The sequence below is a fragment of the Pholcus phalangioides genome, unplaced genomic scaffold (genome assembly GCF_987345545.1).
Source record: "Pholcus phalangioides strain wild (caught in Gottingen) unplaced genomic scaffold, Ppha-v1.0 ptg000003l_1, whole genome shotgun sequence".
Taxonomy (NCBI): Eukaryota; Metazoa; Arthropoda; class Arachnida; order Araneae; family Pholcidae; genus Pholcus; species Pholcus phalangioides.
The window spans coordinates 57,470,423-57,490,517 of NW_028301596.1; the positions used below are offsets into that span (position 1 = coordinate 57,470,423).

The following is a 20,095-nucleotide window of genomic DNA, read 5'->3' on the forward strand; positions in this document are numbered from 1 at the left end:
TCATACAGTATATTTTAAAAAAAAATCCAGATTTAACTACCAATCCTGCTAGTAGAAAGAGGGATGAAAAATGATTTTGTTGATGAATAATGACGTTATTGAATTTATATCAGCATATGTCAATTTTTTTTTAAATTTTTGGTCTGGCTATTAGTTAGCATGAGATATACTTGACTATTAGTTTATCCTTGAGTTGAACATGATTGAAAGGCAATGCAGTCAAGAGTTACACATAGCAAAAAAAAAATTTTGTTTAAACACGAATGCTTATATTGACTGTTATAGATTTGAAACTGTTTTACAAATGATTTTTTATTTTTAAGAATCTCTCTCAGCTTCAAGGAAGACACTTTTAACTTATATCTAATAATATAATGAACTGTTTTCAACTAAATTAAACTTTTTATGTAAGATAATCAAAAAAACTAGCACACATGTTGAAACAGTTTTTGTAATTCCATACTTTTTTCTTAATAAGTGTGCATACTCAAAAAGAAAACCGTTGGGTTAGCATTTTATACATTGGGGTGGTGTGTGTGTAGGATTGCATTAAAAAAATAGTACCTCAAAAAGTGATGAAATGTTTACTGTTGGTTGCGTGCAAGTTCGTTTTAACAAATATAGTTACGAAAAAGTCATAGTCTCAGATATTAACTTATTTGGCTAATAATAGGAAATATAGCTATTAATGTTCAATAATTACTTTAATATTCAATGTTCATCACAAGAGGAATTACTATTAGCACTAAAATTATTATTTTTTTTAGGAATCAAATTTACTTAATTCTGAACTTTTTAATTTTAATGTGTTTATCTTATTAGTGTTCACAAAGTTGTGATTTCAGGTACAAAACAATCATAATTTAAAAAAATATTCAGATAAATTTGAAAAATTTTCAAAAATTAATTTTTTTGTATTTTTTAAAATATAAATTTTACACAGTTGAGAGAAGAAATTTTTTTTCCCCTTCTTTCCGCCCTTTTTTTCCTTCATTTCATTCATGATTAATGAAATTTATATGTGCGGATAAATACTGCAGAGAATTTTTCTCTAATAGGGTTGTTAATAAATGGAATAGCTTACCCCCGGAGGTAGTAAATTGTAATACAATAAACATGTTGGGGTAAATCGAGAAGCTATCCATACTTAGAATAAGACAACCATAAGTATTCTTTATGGGCATTGTATAAATATTTTATCATGTGTATATATTGTTGATATTTTTTGTTAATTGCATTTTTAATTGGGTTGCTGTATTTTTGAAATGTATGGCATCCATATTTTTATGGGCATCTTTTTCTCAGCCACCTCGTTGACCATTTTGCCTCTTGTGGTGTTGTATTTGTATTTGTACTTATTTATTTATTTCAAAGCAATGAGAATCGCTTATGCTGATTATACGCGGGAAAATGCAATACATGCGATATAAATTATTTGCAATAATCTAATCTGAATTTGTGAGTTAGCATTTCTGTAGCGAAATGAAAAACCATCATTATCGATATCTCGGGAGTAGGAAAGAAAAAGTAGCTCAGATAATGTGGAATTTTCATCAAAAAGGGGATGAAGATAACATTATTATTTTGCTTATATCGAAAACGAAAATTGCTAAAAAACATAAACACAAGAATCCTCCCATCAAGTTTTCTACTTCATTAGAAGATGAAAAATCCTACGTCATATTTCATCCAATCAGCATTGAATCTGAATCTACTCTCGCCAAGCTGATATATGCCAAATACTCGCCAACTGAACCGAGTTTCACTTGATACGCTCTTGGTACTGTTCCGAGAATACTGATTTCGTGTTGAAACTGAAATGGTTTTCAACTGATCCGCATTTCAGCACACTGAGTGGTGAATATGGTCATAAATCAACCTATGGTGTATTTTGTATTTTTGCATGGGCTGAATATTTCCACCATACACGCCATGCACATGCTCAGATTAGAGGGAATAGTGACAAGTAGGAGATTTCATGATTCATCACAGAAACTGTATTTGATTAATGATTTATGCATTAAGTTTGTTACAAATAAAGAAAATTGCATCACATTTTTATTTCTGGTCCTTTGTTAACTTTTTCACATAAATACAACTTAATCCTGCACTTTCTCATAAGGAGAATTAATTTGATTCACACAGAAACAAATCACATAATTTCCATTGTTTGCTTTTTATTCTTACAGAAAAATTAATTATGATTAAAGATGACTCACCAGATATGAAGTTTCTTCCAGTTTCTTTAATATTGTAATCAAGATATCCAACACAGAAGCCCAAGTACAAGAGATGTACTTCATTTTCAAGTAAACTGGGACACTAAAAAATATGTTTGGACTCTTTAATGACATTTATTCTAAAAATTATCTGTTCATAAAAAAAACCTGAAGGTTAAACCTTGTTAGAGTATTTTATCAAAAGTGTGTGCAATTATTTTAAAAATCATTATATCCTCAGATAATATTTATGCAAACAAAACTTGATGAATGTAAAAATGTCTCAAATTTTCTGAGAATATTTGTATTTCGAAACATCACATAGACAATTGTAAGTTCTCATACACACAGGAAATTAAGAAGACATAGTATTCAATGTCAAAGTAAAATAAATGAGTGTAAAATTAGTGCAATTTCGACATTATGTTTACTCTTTATTGAAAACTGATTGCATCATCCAATGAACACACTAACACTGTTACACATTCTCTAAATAGTTCAGATGCAACTCATCTCTTTTGGTGGGCGGAGTAGCATGATAGTAAATTGCCTCAATGGTGATAAAGAAAACAGATTTTGCAGTCAGGAAAAAGAGAAGTAGGAAACACCTAATCTGTCGAAATCAGTTATAATCTATGGGACAAAAGTATATCATATTCTTATTTTCCTTTTATTTGACTATCAAAAATTTTTTCACAAGCTACTGAAAATGATGAAACCAGTCAATCAATCACCAGTTAAACACATGGGATATTTTTGATTAAAAAACTCAAGAATTCAAAACCAAGTTCAGGATTCAGCTTGAGGTTTGGAATCGCCTACAATCATAAAAATATACATATAGAAACATCCTCTCCACTTGTCAATACAAGATTCATCGAAAGACTGGTTATTTGTGGAGATGAAGATTACAAGGAAGAAAATTCATCACTGCCCCCACGGGGACTCGAACCCTGGTCTCTTGCTTGCAGGACGAGTGCTCTACCATCTAAGCTATGGAAGCAGATAGAATATTTCAACCTTGGAGAGTATATATATGTTGCCATGTACGGTGCCTATCAACATATATATATACGCTCCAAGGTTGAAATATTCTATCTGCTTCCATAGCTTAGATGGTAGAGCACTCGTCCGGCAAGCGAGAGACCGGGATTCGAGTCCCTGTAGGGGCAGTGATGAATTTTCTTCCTTGTAATCTTCATCTCCACAAATAACCAGTCTTTCGATGAATCTTGCATAAAAATATATTCTATATAAATATATGTATATCTGAGCAGAAATATGTAAATCAGATTAAAAAATTTTTGGTATGCAAAATGAAAAATACAATAACAAACCAATATTAGTACCCAAGGCAGCTAGAATACATAGTGTGCTATATAAAATATGCTATATATATACATATTTGAAATACAGTGAAACCTTGCTACAACAATATTTGATATAATGATAAATCCCTCTACAATGATTTTTTTTAGCTTGTTTAGAAATGTCTATACTTTATTGCTGAACTGCTGCCTCTTGATATAACAATAATCTCACTACAACATCATATTTTTTTGGTCTGCAGAGTATCGTTATATCTAACTTTCACAGTAAAATAATTAACATGAAAATCAAACAGAACGAACATTTGAAATTGAATAACAATAGTCTCCATTATCTGACACATTGCCATACCAAACTGGTGTGTAAAATTAAACTATGAATTGACAAAATCAAGTTATATCTGAAAAGTATAAATACTAGTATTTAACAATTACTAGTACTTATAATTACTACTTATAATTATATTTTTACTTATAGCATTTCAATTATACTCTCTAGTGTAGTTATTTATTTTTATTTATTATATTTATATGCTCAGGAGGCAAAAAATTAGGAACACCCCTCACTCAAACTTCGAGTCATGTGCGTGCAGCACACACACGCTGGCGTAATAAACTGGATTGCTGATAAAAAGCTTTCTCCCGGTCAGAAGCGCCAGCTAAGGTTGCAATTTGCCTGTTCATGGGAAAAACAAGAGATTTAAGTGACTTTGGATGCTGCATGATTGTGGGTCCCAGAAGGGGCAGTTTTGTGCCCGAGTGGCGCAATGGTAAAGATGCTCGTCTTCCACTATGAAGGTTACCATAAAGGTCCATGGGTTCGAATCCGGGCATAGAACATTAGAAGCAAGTTTTTTACCTACCGAGCCTAGGGCGACCACCGTTGGATGGAGTCTTCATTTCCCACCGAATTCCACAGGTTGGAAATTGCTGTATGGCGATATATGACCAGAGTTGGTGTGCGGTGTATTAGAAGGGGCAGTTCCAGTATTGCAGAAGCCGCTAACCTTCTAGGCTTTTCTCATACAACAGTATGTCAAATATTCAAAGAATGGCAGCTAAGCCAAAAAAAACTTCAAGCGAAAAGCAGAATAACGGCCAGAATCGTTTGTGAACAAAAGAGGTGACTAGCATACATTGTGTACATCAACAGAAGACACAACAAATTGCAAAGCAATACAACTCAGGATTATCACAAAGCATATGTGTACGCTCTACAAGATGAATCTTAAAATTAATTAGTTATAATAGCCGGCGAGAGTCCCTTTGACTTTGCTGCAAAACCAAAGAAAAACAGTTAGAGTGGGCTAGAGAATACCGTAATTGGGCACTTGATGAATGGAAGAAGGTTGTCTGGTCTAACGAGTCAAGATTTCTTTTCCATGACATTGATGGCAGGATCCGTGTGTGGCACAAGCAGCATGAAGCCATGGATCCGGCATGCTACATAACAACTGTTCAAGCGGGTGGCGGCAGAATCTCTGTCTGGGGAGCATTTCCCTGGTATATTTTCCTCTTGATACCTTATTTTCGCCACTGTGGTGGTTGGGTGATCATAGTGACGGACTCGCATCACGAGGAACCAAGTTTGAACCCCACTACTGCCACAGCAGTGGTCGGCTGAATTTAGTTTTCTGTGGTTCCCAACTTTGAGAGCGAATGTGAGCTAATCTCCACATCAAAAAGTCTCGCCACAAGGAGCAACTGACTTACAACAGCACAAATATTCAATCATTATACTCCATTCATAATTTGAAACATAGATGACAGCACTAAAAAAATTCACACACAATACTATATATGCACTCAGACCATTGGGCACACACACACACTTATACTTCTGGCACAACCAGGGTTGTTTGGTTTAAACCACGTTGGTTTAAACCTTGGTTTAAAAAGTGGTTTTTTTAAAAAAACCACTTGGTTAAAACCAAGGTTTAAACATTTTGAAAAAAACCACTTTGGTTTTTTTCAAAAAATCAAATAAAAGTTGCCTAAATATCATTTTTTTTCCTTGAAAAATATCATATTGGTTCATTATTAGCCAAAACGTTTCATTTTTACCACATTTTACATCCTTGGGGTACATTCTGATGGTATGTCTTTAAATGACATAAGATTTTATAAGTGGTTTTTTTCAAAAAGTCTCATAAAAGTGGCCAGAATATATATAGATTTTTCATATGAAGTATCTTAGTCATTTAAAGTTATATATAAAAGCCAAAATTTCTCATTCTTACAACATTTTTTAACCTTTGGCTACATTCTGATGCTCTATCTTAAGCAAATTCATGAATAAGGAGTGCATCACACATCTAAATGTAGTGGTGTATTATCTCACAGGGTTTCTTTTTCTCTTCACAAAGAAGCAGCTACAGTAGTGACACCATCATGCTAGGGGCAGGTGGTCCTATAATCCAATAAAGACATCAACTGTCCTTAAAGGACAAAGACTAGTGTACTAGTAGTTACATTACCTCACTTACATTTTCATTTTCTTTCCCATAAGAAGTAGCACATCTCCTACTGTATATCTCCCAGTCTTAATATTCAATAGTTGTTTTTTTTTATACTTTCACACACACACACACACACACTATTAAGCCCAGTTAATCAAGGTTCTACTGTATAGTAGTAACATATTTATGAAAAATAATCAGCTATATACAGGGTGATTATAATTTAAGTTTTGATTCCAAAACTATACAATAAGTACTGATCGGAATGACTTGAAAATTTGCACGGATACTCCTGAAGCAATGGAAGTTTCTTTCGCAAAAGAAAAACGTGCAAAATATGCAAGTAGATGATGCTGTACTTGGCCAGCAGTATAATCTATTTTGTGCAACCACATCATTTCGGCACTTCCACAGCATCAGTGTGTGGATAGAACTTCTATCAAGATGCACATTGCAATACCAGCAAAGCAGCTGCTGAAGACCCATTTTGACTGGATGCACCTTAACCCTTGCAACTTCTGGCTGTGGGGGCACCTCAAAATGTTATGAACAGTGGTCAGATTGCAAACTTTGGTGAATTGCAATCTCCAGCACCCCGAAAGCAGAATGTTTTGCGATGTTCTGCAACGAGCCCTCAGCTGACTGAAAATGTTCTGCGGTAAAAATTCACATATAAATAATAGCGCTTTTCTACACTTTTCTTAAAATTCTTCCAGATTGTTCTGCAACAGCACTGGTTGTTCTGCGACATACGTCGCACATTTCGGCATATTCTGCTTTGGGGTCCAGCACATTCCCTATATGTTATAAGTTCCTCAGGAATATTAACGGGGAGGGGGGGCGTACGTTTGGTTTAATAAAGCTGAATTGCAAGCACATCCACATTATGACCATGGCATACTCCGATTCTGCTGTTGAACAAGAATTTTTGTGCTTTCAACCTTATAGCCAGAACACGTGGTGGACAACATATTTAACATTTCTTAAGTAAGTTGTAGTTATTTGTTCAATTACTTCGTTTTTTGTGATGTTTCCATGAATTATGAAATCGTGAAATGCTATAATTAAGCTATCATTCTGCCATGACTGGCTATCGTTTCCATTCTGCGTGCAAATTTCCCACATGTTGGATGATGTCATTAATTTTACATTTTTAAGTATTTTTTCCCCTTTATCAAATAAAGTTGAATTTTTTCAGGAATATTCATGTCAATTTTCAAGTCATCCTGACAATCATTCTTTTTTTAGTGTTTTGAAATCAGAACCTTAGTTATAATCACCTTGTATATCGTAAATCATTGCTAATTAATCTGAATTATTTATGCTTCAATAAAGACATTGTATTCACCTAATTTTTATTACTTTTTACAAAATAGCTTCCTAATTAAGTATACTGAAAGTTACTGGAGAAAAACCTTTATGATTTTTCAGAAATTTCATTGTTTTTAATGGTAATACTATTTAAAACAAAAAACCGGTTTAAACCAAAAAAACCTGGTTTAAACCAAAAAAACCCGATTTTTTGGTTTTTTTCACCAACCCTGGGCACAACTCAATTGGAAGTAAATTGCCAATGGCGATCGACCAGATTTGTGCTCAGTTTGAAAGAAAGAAAAGAAAGGTCCCTTATTTCCATTAGAAACATCTGTCAATGCCAGCACCTACCTCCACATCGTTGTTGACCACATGCACCCATTTATGGCCATAATGTTTCCTGATGATGATAGTTATTTCCAGCAATGCAGTCTCCCACGGGGCTGGAATTATCTCAGATTGGTTTGAGGAACATGATTCAGAGTTTTGATTGCCTCAATGGCCCCCACCCCCTGACACCTGATCTTAACCCAAATTGAGCTTTTTTTGGGGACGAGGTTGAAAGGTCTGTTAAAAGCTCTGAAACACCACCTTCTAATCTGAGGAAATTAAAAGCTGCTTTTTCGTAGCATGGGCTAATATTCCTCCTCAATAGTTTCAGCAACTCTAGAGTCCATGCCTAGAAGAATATCTGCTGTCATCAAAGCTAGAGGAGATCCAAACGATATTAATGGTGAGTAGAAGGGTGTTCCTAATTTTTTGGCCACTAGGTGTACATACATTTTTATGCCCATTAAAAAAATTTATTGATAATCTGTCCAGTCCTTGGACAATTTTGATTATATGGCATACCCCTGGTTCGTATGAGTGTCTGATAATCAAAAATCTTTTGTACATCATACTGAGATTGATCGAAAGTCATAGCAAACAGACATACATCAGAAAACATCCATCAATTTGATAATGTCTACTAGAACTATAATTTATTGAAAATAAAAAAAAAAATTTACCTTGAGATTTCAGTAACAGAAATGTGATGAAATTTGCTGGTTGCTGTGGATTTATTCAGTGACAAATTTTCCCCTGATTGAGCCACATCAGAATCACACACATTTGCATTAGTTGCGGGAAATTCACTGGTTATCAAATAAACCAGAATAGGTATAAGAAACTGAAATAAGAAATAAATATGTATGTATGCACAAGACAAATATCCTCACAACACTCTGAAACAAATAACTGCACATATTTATCACACGGAAATGTAAATTGTTTGACTGACTGGTATAGTTCCTAGGTCTGTGAAAAATCGACTTCTGACAAAATTACAAAAAAAAACTATATTTTAAAAAATATGTCATCTGTATACTGAAAGAAAAGTTCTGATATTTTACGTCCACTCTCTCAAAACATAGTTGGATATCAGAATTAACTTGGTTGAAATTTTTGAGATTTTTGATTTACAGGATCATATGAGAATACAAATCTTTTCTTTATATAAATACATTCGGCCCGTTCAAAGGAATAAAAATGAGCATGTACAGTAATACCTCGGTTTTCGTTGACTTCGATTAGCATCTGTTTCGGTTTTCATCAATTTTTCAGCTAAAAATTAGTCTCAGTTTCATCGCTTGCCTCTGATTTCGTCGATTTGCCTACTTGACCTTGCTGCTAATGTAACCTGTCAATAAATACCCCGAAGAGGAGTCCTTATCCAGTCATTTTTATTACTATTTATTTTTCCTTCTTACATTAGTTGTGCCTTCCAGGATTGATCTGCCGATTAGCTTTCAATGTTTATGTTTTCTCTTTGTGTTGCCATCTCAAAATATTTTATTTTTCGATAACTTGTTTTCATATGTACATTTTTTTACCTTGAAGCTGATTGGCTCATCCAACACGTGCGGCTGAGAACTTCTCCCTTAAATACCGGTCGCACTGTGGTACGAATGCATTGCACAATTAGTACAACTGTTCAACTAGTCTAACCACCACTTACTCCACCGTTTGGGTAGTTCTATCTTTCTCAACTTAGGTTGATCTAACTTCTAATAATTTTAAAATCTAATTCTAAAAAATGTTACAAGTTAAATATTTGTTCCTATTATTCCCGGCTGGACTGGTTGGGACGCTTTTATCTGAAGTTCAATGTTACTATAGAAAAATTGTAGTCTTGCAGCTCTGCTCCGATAAATGGCTACCGCTGCTGGATAGGTTTCTGAGCAACAAAGCCATAGAAGTTTCTCATCATATCCTGCCGATCAACTGCTAATGATGCACAGTTCTTCTCCGCCTTCCGACACCTATGTGGCTTGATCATCTTGCTGTTCATAGGCTATTTGGAATTCTTTTAGTGGGTTTCAACTGCCATTTATCCGACTTGAACTCTGTGACTCTGTTCTGTAATTTGTTCCATCATCTTGATTACACTACGCCATGTTCGTGACCAGAAGAATTTTTGGTTTCTCAAGAAGAGACTGGACTATCAGCTAAAAATGGACTTCCATCGATGAGATAACATCAATTTGACCAAACTAAATCTTTGAACTGAGATCTCAATGAAAATTTGTCTTAAACCGAAAATTAACTTAACGGTACAAATTGTGGGCATGCATCTCTTAAATGTTTCATGAAATAAAGTAATTGAGATGATAAAAAGACTTTTATTTCTATTTCCTTCTTGTTGTCTGCTTTAGCCAAGGATATTTCAAACCGGGCATGTAGCTCCCGAAGGAGGTTGCACTAATTTGTTCTCCTGCTCAGCATCGAGTTGTTTCTCATTGTGTGAGCACCACCTTGCACGTCTAGCACAAGGAATTCCATGGAACCAATGAAATTCTCAGGAGCCAGCAGCCCTTCGAAGAAGAAGGCCAAGAATACTATCGAGTTGAAGAAGGAAATCATTGAAAAATATGAGTGGCATTAAGATTGCTGTAATCGGCCACATGTATGGGATGTTTCCATCTATGACAAGTTCCATTCTGGCAAAAAAGGAAGCAATAAAGAAGGCTGGTGTAGCGAAAAGTGTGAATGTACTAATGAAACAAAGACCGCAAGCAATTGAAGTTGTCGAACAGTTATTATTAATTTGGATCAATTTAAAAGTTAGATGGTGATTCTGTTTCGGAGGCCATCATATGTGAAAAGATCAGACTGATGTATGCCAATCTCATTAAGAAAGTGCCTTGGACGAGTGCTAGTGTACTTACTGATTTTAAGGCCAGCAGAGGATGGTTTCAAAAAATTAGAAAGGTGCATTGGCATACAGTGTTACTAGGCACTGTGCAGGTGTGAGTTTGGATAAGTCTGGGGTCGAAAAACTTGTGTCCGAATTCAAGGGAACTCAGATAGTGCCTTCATACCTAAGGTCCTTATGGAGGGGGATCCCCCTTCCAAACAATAATATCTACACCTCTTCCCCCCCCCCCTTTCCAGCTGTCTTTCATACACCTAAAAGAATCTTTAGAAAAGTATAAAAATGTAAATTCCACGCTAAATGTTCATTTATCCCTCTTACCTTAGTCTTTTATATTTATTTTATATTAAATTCTTATTGTTTTTAATATTAAACACACACTATATTTAATCTTTATGAAATGTGGTTTTTTGGTATTATTTCAGAGAGTCTAGAACAAATTAATTGGATTTACATTGATTCATATGGAAATAATTGCTTCAGTTTTCGTCGATTGCGGATTTCACCAATTGTTTTCGAACGGATTAACATGGTATCACTGTACATTTATGTGCAGGACTGTAACTTGGTTACACAAAGATGTGTGATAATTCAGTCGAAATTTAGTTTTTAAACAAATTTAAATTCTGAAATCTTACTTCATGTGACTCCAGGTGACCTATAGTTTTGCAAAGTGCATCTTGTAACTGTGATACAGTTGACATAGAAATTACAGACAGGCAATCTTGCAGGAGAGACAACAAATTCACAATAGATTTGGTGATTGCATCACACAAAACGAGCGACTTGATGTTTACAAAACCATGGCATATAATACTCTGTGAAATAATTTAAAAATATACATATATAATGAATGTATTCTTTTCTGCATTATGATTTAAATATATTAAATGCATTGTTATGCACATACATTTTTTATTTAACAGATTTCGCACGTGCACGACTACAGGCTAGCTATTACAGAAAACAAAGATAAATTTAATATACATATATGCATTGAATATATTCTCACTATCATGCTGTTCAATTTTCAAAGCTATAAAAATTCATGTGAAAAACATTTCAATCTTTCATCACTAAACAGAGCATATATGAGAGCTGATTAATGAATCAGCTGTTGTGGGCAGAAAATGACTGTGGTGCAACAAAACTGACTAACTTATACAATTTTTCCATTGCTTTATTAAAAAGATGAACTCACTTGCATCATACTTTCAAGAACCCGTGATGATATAAAGTTATTCATATAAGGAAAATCTGATTTCCCAGGAAGTGAATTAGTCACTATAAGGAGTGCTCTTGCTATAGCATTCTCAAGTGATATAGGTCTTCTGCAAATAAAATATCAAAATTTCTTTAGGGCACGAATCACAATCATCATAAAGTAATGTTAAATATTTTGTAAAACTTTTATATTACATTGAATAGTTTGTAAAACTTTTGTAACCTTAATTTTGTATTCGAAGAGTGTAAATTATCCTTAGATTATATTGGTACAGCTTTGCTGCTGAAGACCTTCTACTATTGACTTTGAAAACAAGTTTTCTTTTCGAATAACAAAATTTTATGTATTTGTAACATAACCATAGCCCACCCCCCCCCCCCAGCAGAATAATATTATATAATATAATGTAAATATTATACATAGAAAAATAAATAAAAAATGAATTGGCCCAGTTTGACTGCTGTCAGGGCCCGGCAGTTGAGAAACACTGTTTTATAGTACATGTACATGGTGGGCAAAATGTCTGTAGAAACTTTGAAAATGAATAAAAACTGGAAAAATAATCAAAATAAAAACGGTTTGCGGGGGCAGCATCACTAGGTCACAGAAATTTTTTCAAGAGGGAAAAAATAACTCAAAAAACAGCCAACAGGTGGTGCTGGTATGAGCGACTTCGGTGGAAGTATGCAAATGAGAGACAATTATAAGAACTTGCGCGCTCCTAATCCATAACCAGTTCACAATTCTAAACCATGTATGTGGACCTGCTATGTAACATTACCATTTAGGGCCGCCGCGGAAATGGTCCTTATTCTAGTCATTTATATAGATTTTAATTTATTTCACCTTATTTTGCTTCCGGGATCGATCGGCGAGATCACGTGTCGCCAATCGGCCGCCATATCTATTTTACGTTGCCAGATTTTGATTATTGTTCAATATTAAATTGTGATAAATGTTTTGCAATACAAGAAAAATGTGCAATGTTATTACCTCCATGCCGTCTGTGGGCCGTGGACCACCTTACGGTTAATAGCTTCATGATAAAAATTAATGTACAATAGGCTTAATGTTGCGGACCCTGGCCAGGTCTTCAATGTTTATTCCTTCTATGTTACCAACTTCCATATGTCAAAAGTTGAAATAATGTTTTATTCCATGATATACAAATGAGTTTTACTGTTCGAATATGGTAAGTTTTACAGGCTACTGATCCTGCTGTCTGATTGGATCTTGGTATGGGAAGATTCCCTTTAAAGGTTGCCAGTGTGCTGAGAAAGACAGACAAAATTACACACAGAACGATCTAGTCATTGAGGCATTTCACCCCGAATAGGTGTGCGCTGCATAACACCCTCCGTCTCCACGTTTTGGTATAATCCGACAGTCTAATCATAGTTCAGATATAGTGGCTTAGGGCCACCTCAGGCTCTTATTCCTGTCAGCCATATTCAAATAGCACGAGCCCGATGGAATGCTAGACATCTTGCCGGGACACCGACCCATCACCCATCTGGAAACCTTGTCATATACAGTTCACGTGGAGAAAAATCTTGCTCATGACAGCAGGGCTGAGATGATGCCATTATAACCCTCGATCACCTGGGACACACGGCAGTGATACTCGTGCAGTTAAAGAAAAGAGACACTGAAATGGAACATGAAAAAAACGTGGTGAACCTCATCTGACACACTGACAGATCGGTGAGAGCTAATCAATTAATGTGCAATATTTACTAAAGTTAAGAACCAGAGATGCCATTGAAATGTTATAATGCGTCAAATACCCGAAAGTTCAGGATAGGAAGCATAAAAATTTGGTTCACACCTCCTCCGAGACGAGTTCTTTCCTAGTTCCAAGATGAAAAAAGTGTGTGGAGAGGAAAAACATCCCCAATATTTTTTCTTCTTTTCAGTCTTATCACGATCATGCGCTACCTTGAAAAAGTGATTTTACTACTACGTATACAATACTATACTGTATTGTATTGATATACACGCGGGTTGTTGAGGATATTTTGTTTCCCTTAATGAGGGGCTGTATGCAGAATTTTCAAAGAGAATTTCAGAGTTTTACTCCCCTACGGATTTTCTTCCCTCCAGTTACAGATCGGAAATTACGGTACTTTCATGGCTATCTGCGGGAATTCAAAGACAGCGTAAATTCAGCATTGTTCTTACAAGATTGCAAATGCACATTTTTGAAAAATCTTTAAGGATTTGGAATGCCCGTTCAAAGTGGGCAATATTTTCCGGGATCGTTCAAAAAAAAAAGCGAATGTGTAAAAACTCTACCTTGAATATTCACAGTTTTGTCATCTAGCTGCTATGTGGTAGTCACCGTTTTGCATCGCGAAAATCACTGGTGTGTACGCAGAATCGGCTTTAGGAGGGGCAGAAGGATTTCTTCCACAGAAATTGTGGATCATTAAATCTCAAAAAGAATTTTAAATTAGCATAGTATAAAAGACTATTTTCTCCAATATTTTAATTTTATACGAAAATACATATAATTTTTCATGTTATTGGGCGGGGGTACCCTCCGATTTTGCCTTTGGTGAAAATCCGGGTTTGGAACCCACGATTGCATAGTGGTAATCAGCTAAAAATATGATTTTCTAAAATTTTCCAATTTTGAGTTGGCTATTCCATTGAAAAAAGCTCTGATCGCCACGAAAATCACACCGACCTACAACACAAATATGTATACATTCAATTTCAAATCCATGAAAAACCAATTTGGAGGATAGATTCAGGGTCGCAACTAGGTCTAGTTCCCCCTTTCCCCCCCCCCCCCCACACTGCATTCACCCTTTACAACTGCTTTTTCTACATTACACTGGGTGCCAAAATATATGCTTGCCCTATTTGAGAAAGTTGCAGCCTTAGATAGGTTGGCACCACCTACCGAACACAAAACACGCTAAATGCTGGGCACAAACACACTTGAGTTTCACAAACACAAATCTGACATAGCTCCCATATTCAGGTGTGAAAATATGTGGCAGTCAAATGGCGACAGATCAGCATGGTGGACCAACAGGGAGGGAAAATAAAACCATTCTACCAAGAAATCACTTCGCAAGGATTGGTATGAAATCCTTGCTCATTTGAATAGAGAGAATCGGAAGATAAGTATCCGAGAGAGTGTGTACTGAGAGAGGGAGAAAGAGAGAAAATCTCATTTGCTTTAAATTTAAATCAGAAAATATTATTGAAGGAACTAAGATTTTTTTTAAAGAAATGGAAAAGATGTTAATGTACACTTAACCATTTAAAGGCCAATGTTCCATAAATGGAACATAGCTTTTATTTACAAAAATATCAGATAAAAATTGATTCAGACAAGTTCATAGTTCAGTCTTTAAACAGTTAAATAGTTTCTTTTAAATATCATGAAAAGTTATTCAACCCTCAGTATATGAGAGAAAGAGTAAAGCTATGAGAAACAAAAATATACCTGCATGAAAGACCCCCCTGTTATGTGATATAAGAAAATACAAATGAAGCATGAAAGAAAGAAACAATATTGCAATTAATCAAAGTTTCAACATACTTTTCATCATCTCTCGAGCAGCAATATGAGATCAGTGCTTGTAAGCAATCTAAAATATAATTTGTACTATTGGTGGAAAATGGCAGCCCTTCCATTTCAGTAAAATTTGCAATTGCTTCTAATGAAACCTAATAAACAATGTTTGGATATAAAAGCATCTTTATATTCAAGCTAAAAAAAACTGGATAACAAAAACTTTATACATTGTGTATGAATTCAATATTCACATGTAGCAGCTAACACATAGTGCTTTAAAGATCCCTGCTATTAGATATTAAAACAAAAGTGGAATATCATTTAGTTATTTACACAAAATGAATAATAAATTACTGTTAAACACCAGCAATGAAAAGAGCACATTGGCAGTCACACTAAATTTAAAGTGATTTCAACATTTTTGAAAAGCAGTCATCTTACCAGTGAAATGCAATATTTAAAAAGGAAAGTGAAGTAGTCAATCAAAATGTTAAACATCCAAGATAATATCTTCAGAATTAAAATTTAAATACGGCAAAAAATCTCTAAAATTAAAATTTGGCATCCCTTAAAAATATGGCCATCTGGCCATCTGGCCATCTGCAGAGATGACCATCAAATGGAGGTAGATTGTCTATTGAGGGTAAGTATCTTAAATTCTTCATTTTCATCATAACAACTAGAATCACTTACTTTTTTCACTGATGGAACCTTTTTTCATTTCGCTATGAAAAACTAGATGAATAAGAGGTAATCTAAATAAAGCATACGTATTTTCTTTCTAACCCTTATTTATGAAAATGGCCATGGACAGACTGCCTGCAGAGATGGTAATGGAATGGAAGAGGCTCTAGCATTATATCTATGGGACCTACTGTTCACTCTGAGAGAAGCATATATCAAAAAATATAGAATGAAAACTAAAAATTGCATATTACATTGAAAAAGCAAAGCAAAGCAAACAAACTTCTTTGAGTCGTAGGCTTCCAATTTCAATTTGAGAGCATAGAATATCCCATAGGTTCTGACTTTGATCAGGTAGGAATAAGAATAAATCACTGACTAGTTTTTGCATTATATACCTGTAAATTAATAGAACCACATTTGAATGAAATAAACATTTGATATTCATTGTGAACATCAAATATACTAATTATTATTATTTTCTCCAAATCTCAGTTTATGATCATAATGTAACTGAGCATTTTTATCACAGTCAGTGCCTAAATACCAAGGGCATAGCGACGGAGGGACTTGGGGGTCTGGTCCCCCCTGAAATGTGAGAAAATGACCGAAAAAAGGGAAAAAGATGGCCAAATCTATTGTTCTATCACTTTGCTCCCCCTCCCGAATGAAATTTTTGGCTACGCCCCTGCTAAATGCACATAGTAATTTCAAATTTTCTGTAAAAATAATTGTACTTGGAAAGATAAAAGCATACTTTTCTTTTAACATTGAAAATCTCTTGGGTAACATGATCTTTGAGAAGATGAGAAAGATTTGATTTCAGAAAGGTTTGTATCAAGCATATTGTTTGAAATTATATGTATATTAACTAGATTATCCTGATAAGCAGGTCTATGTTAACAATGTTTGACTTTATAAGAGTTACATAAATTCACACAGGCCTATATATGATAGAAATAGTAAAATTAATGAAAAAATATAAAAAACAACGTACATGAGTTTTTCTTGTAGGTTTTCACAATCTGTAGGAGATGAAATAACGATTGGGTCGTCACACAGATCCAAATCATCACCTTCCTAGATTAAAATAAAAAAATTAAAGTTGTAACAAAAATGCATGGTAAAGAAAAACCAGTTGCCCCCCATCAATCCAATTTTTTTTTTTTTAGATATCCTCAATTGTTAATGATGAGGATGAATGAAAGGTAGAACTATTGCAATACAATAAAGCCTAATACAATAGGCCACAAAAATTCACCCAGATGGCAGTTTAAATAATGTATTCTTATTTTGTTTGTATCTTCCTTTAGACCTTACCTTAAGCGTGATGGATGTTAGAATGCATAAATTGTATAAGGAACTAAAATGCACATGTTTAAAAAACCGATTCACTCCAACGACAAGCTAAACATAAAGAAATGGTAATGTATCAGTGTTCTTCCCAGACCATTTTTACTGAGCTGACCAATCAGAAATTTGTGTTTTAGCCACCTGACAAAAACTCCATAATGGTAGCTGGAATTTTCATAATACCACATTCCAAGCACATGCTCCTACCTGACTGATAAAAACTTTAAAAATAATTCTGGAGGAAACTTTTTTTTTCTTCGAGTTTGACAATGAAACCAACAGATATAGCAAATAAAAGTTTAAAATTCTGAAGCATGTTCCCGCGTGCACATTCTCAAAGGAAGAATTAGATGATTAACAACTGACCATTGTAATATGTGCTTTCTGTCTTTATTTATTTATTTTTAATTAATATATATATACACAGGGGTTGGACAAAATAATGTGAACACATGTGCAAAAAACACCACTCGAGGGAACCTGTCGTATACGTTCGCTCTCTAGTGTGGAAGAGTTCCACTTAGTCGGCGATAATGTGCACCCATCAGTCTAGTCGTACCAGTGATAGCGTTCAGATGTGTATTGGGGCGTTAAAACTTTGTTATGGCTGACCTCTCAGATTTCGAAAGAGGCATGATTGTTGGAGCCACAGTAATGAAAACGGCCACCCTTGTTGGTGTTGGGAGAACTTGCTGTGTCGATGGTAATGACAGCCTATAGCAGGGGCGTAGCCAGAAATTTCGTTCGGGGGGGGGGGGGACCACTTTCATTTCGGGGGGGGGGGGACCAAAGTGACAGAACAATGGATTTGGCCATCTTTTTCCCTTTTTTCGGTCATTTTCTCACATTTCGGGGGGGGGCAGACCCCCCAAGTCCCCCCCCCCCTCGCTACGCCCTTGGCCTATAGTAAACAGGGAAAGACATAATCTACCAAGCATAACAGTGGCCGAAAGTCAAGTCAAAGATGGCTGATAGACCCAGAGGGGTTTTGAAGTGGATTGTGGACAGAAAGCACAAGATAACATCTGAGATGAACACACATCTACAGGAAGGTGTATCTACAAAAACTATCCACCACGAACTGCATGCAGCAAACATACAAGGTAGGGCGACTATTCCAAAATCATTGGTGACACCATGCAATGCCTTGAAACAACGAACATGGTGTCACAAACATAAGAATTGGACACAACAACAATGGGAGAATGTCATCTGGTCAGACGAATTGTCGTTCACGTTATTCCAGACTAACGGCCGTGTTTACGTTTGGAGAACGCCAGCACAAACCTATGACGTTGATTGTCTCCTTCCTACTGTTAAGCATGGAGGGAGATCAGTGATGCTGTGGGGCGCGATGTCTCACAGTGGTCTCAGCCCACTTGTTGTCCTGGATGGGAGGGTTAATGCAGCGGTTTATTCTGGTTGACCACCTTCATTCAATGGTGCAATATTTGTTCCCTGATTCTCGACCTGTGTTCCAAGAAGATAATTCGCCCATTCACACTGCTGGAATTGTCTGAGACTGACTTGATGAACATCATGAACTGCAACACTTCGTGTGGCCCACTCAATCCTTATCTTAATATAATTGAACCTTTGTGGGGTATTTTGCAGGCCAAAATGGGCAGTAGGTTTCCACCTCCAAAGACACGTTCTAAATCAGTGGCTTTTTTGCAGGAGGAGTGGCTACGTATCTCTGTGACTGTTGTGCATGACTTGTATTTGTCCATCCCACGATGGATACAAGCTGTAATTAATGAAAAAAAGTGAGCCAAGAGCCTATTAATAAAGATTTTGTCTCATTTCACAGGTGTTCATATTATTTTGTCCAACCCCTATATTTTACCTACCTAAGAATTGACAATTTTTTAGTTAAAAAGTGAGCCAAGAGCCTATTAATAAAGATTTTGTCTCATTTCACAGGTGTTCATATTATTTTGTCCAACCCCTATATTTTACCTACCTAAGAATTGACAATTTTTTAGTTACCTAACTGCAGTATCACCAGCCATTATGACTTTACTGATCTGAGATTCCTATTAGAACAAGCCTGACATTTTTCTACAAATCTGCCCAGATCAGGAAGGACGATAGTTATTTAATATATGAGCTCTCTCCCCCCTCTCTTTTTTTTAATGGCACTTATCGCATGAAGACATCTACATCAGAACTTTAGGCTTTTATTTGCAGTTTCCATTGGGGTTTTTTTTTAGGCAAAGCATTATTTAGAGCAGAGGTTTCAATCACTTCTCTAAATGTAATCTTCCATGTGGGACCCTTAGGACTCTGCATGCATTTACTAGAGAGGGGTGAGAGAGAGAGAGGCAGTAAATTTATTAATATAAAAAAAAAAAACCTAAATATCTTGGTCAATACAAATTGATTCCAAAAGAGGCTCCTTGAGTCAAAAAGGTAAACTACTAATTTAGAAGATACACTAGTATATCAATCTCAAAATAATGTCTAGCAAAGGAATTAGAGCCCTTAAATACAAAAAAGGAATAAATACAAATAGGCTTACTGATACTTTCCAGTATATTATATACATAAAATATTCACAAAATATCAAGTAATACAAAAGAACATGTTGGTGATGTTTGTGTATTTACAAATGCTTAACGATCAAAACACTTCACCTTTAGAATGAAACTATCCTCTGGTATAAAACAGTGCTGAATATTTAGACTGTCTATATGACCAGTAGCAAATGTTCTTCTCAGATCATTCAAGTCTGGAAACAAGTTTAAAAAAAAGTAAAAGTAAAACAGTAAATGATAGTTTAATG

At 35.2% G+C, this 20,095-nt stretch overlaps 1 protein-coding gene across 2 annotated transcripts in view; it reads right to left on the reverse strand.

The window, feature by feature from the left end:
* The window catches only part of LOC149089001 (serine/threonine-protein kinase ATR-like), a 159,354-nt gene that overhangs the window by 116,607 nt on the left and 22,652 nt on the right, over window positions 1-20,095 (reverse strand). For both annotated transcript variants that reach the window (XM_089251216.1, XM_089251211.1), the window contains exons 5-12: window positions 19,947-20,041; window positions 16,955-17,037; window positions 16,241-16,355; window positions 15,298-15,425; window positions 11,718-11,847; window positions 11,155-11,334; window positions 8,331-8,491; window positions 2,220-2,322 (exon numbers count right to left, since the gene is read on the reverse strand). In XM_089251216.1, the coding sequence (XP_089107342.1) occupies window positions 2,220-2,322; window positions 8,331-8,491; window positions 11,155-11,334; window positions 11,718-11,847; window positions 15,298-15,425; window positions 16,241-16,355; window positions 16,955-17,037; window positions 19,947-20,041 (995 nt within the window). The remainder of the gene's footprint in view (window positions 1-2,219; window positions 2,323-8,330; window positions 8,492-11,154; window positions 11,335-11,717; window positions 11,848-15,297; window positions 15,426-16,240; window positions 16,356-16,954; window positions 17,038-19,946; window positions 20,042-20,095) is intronic.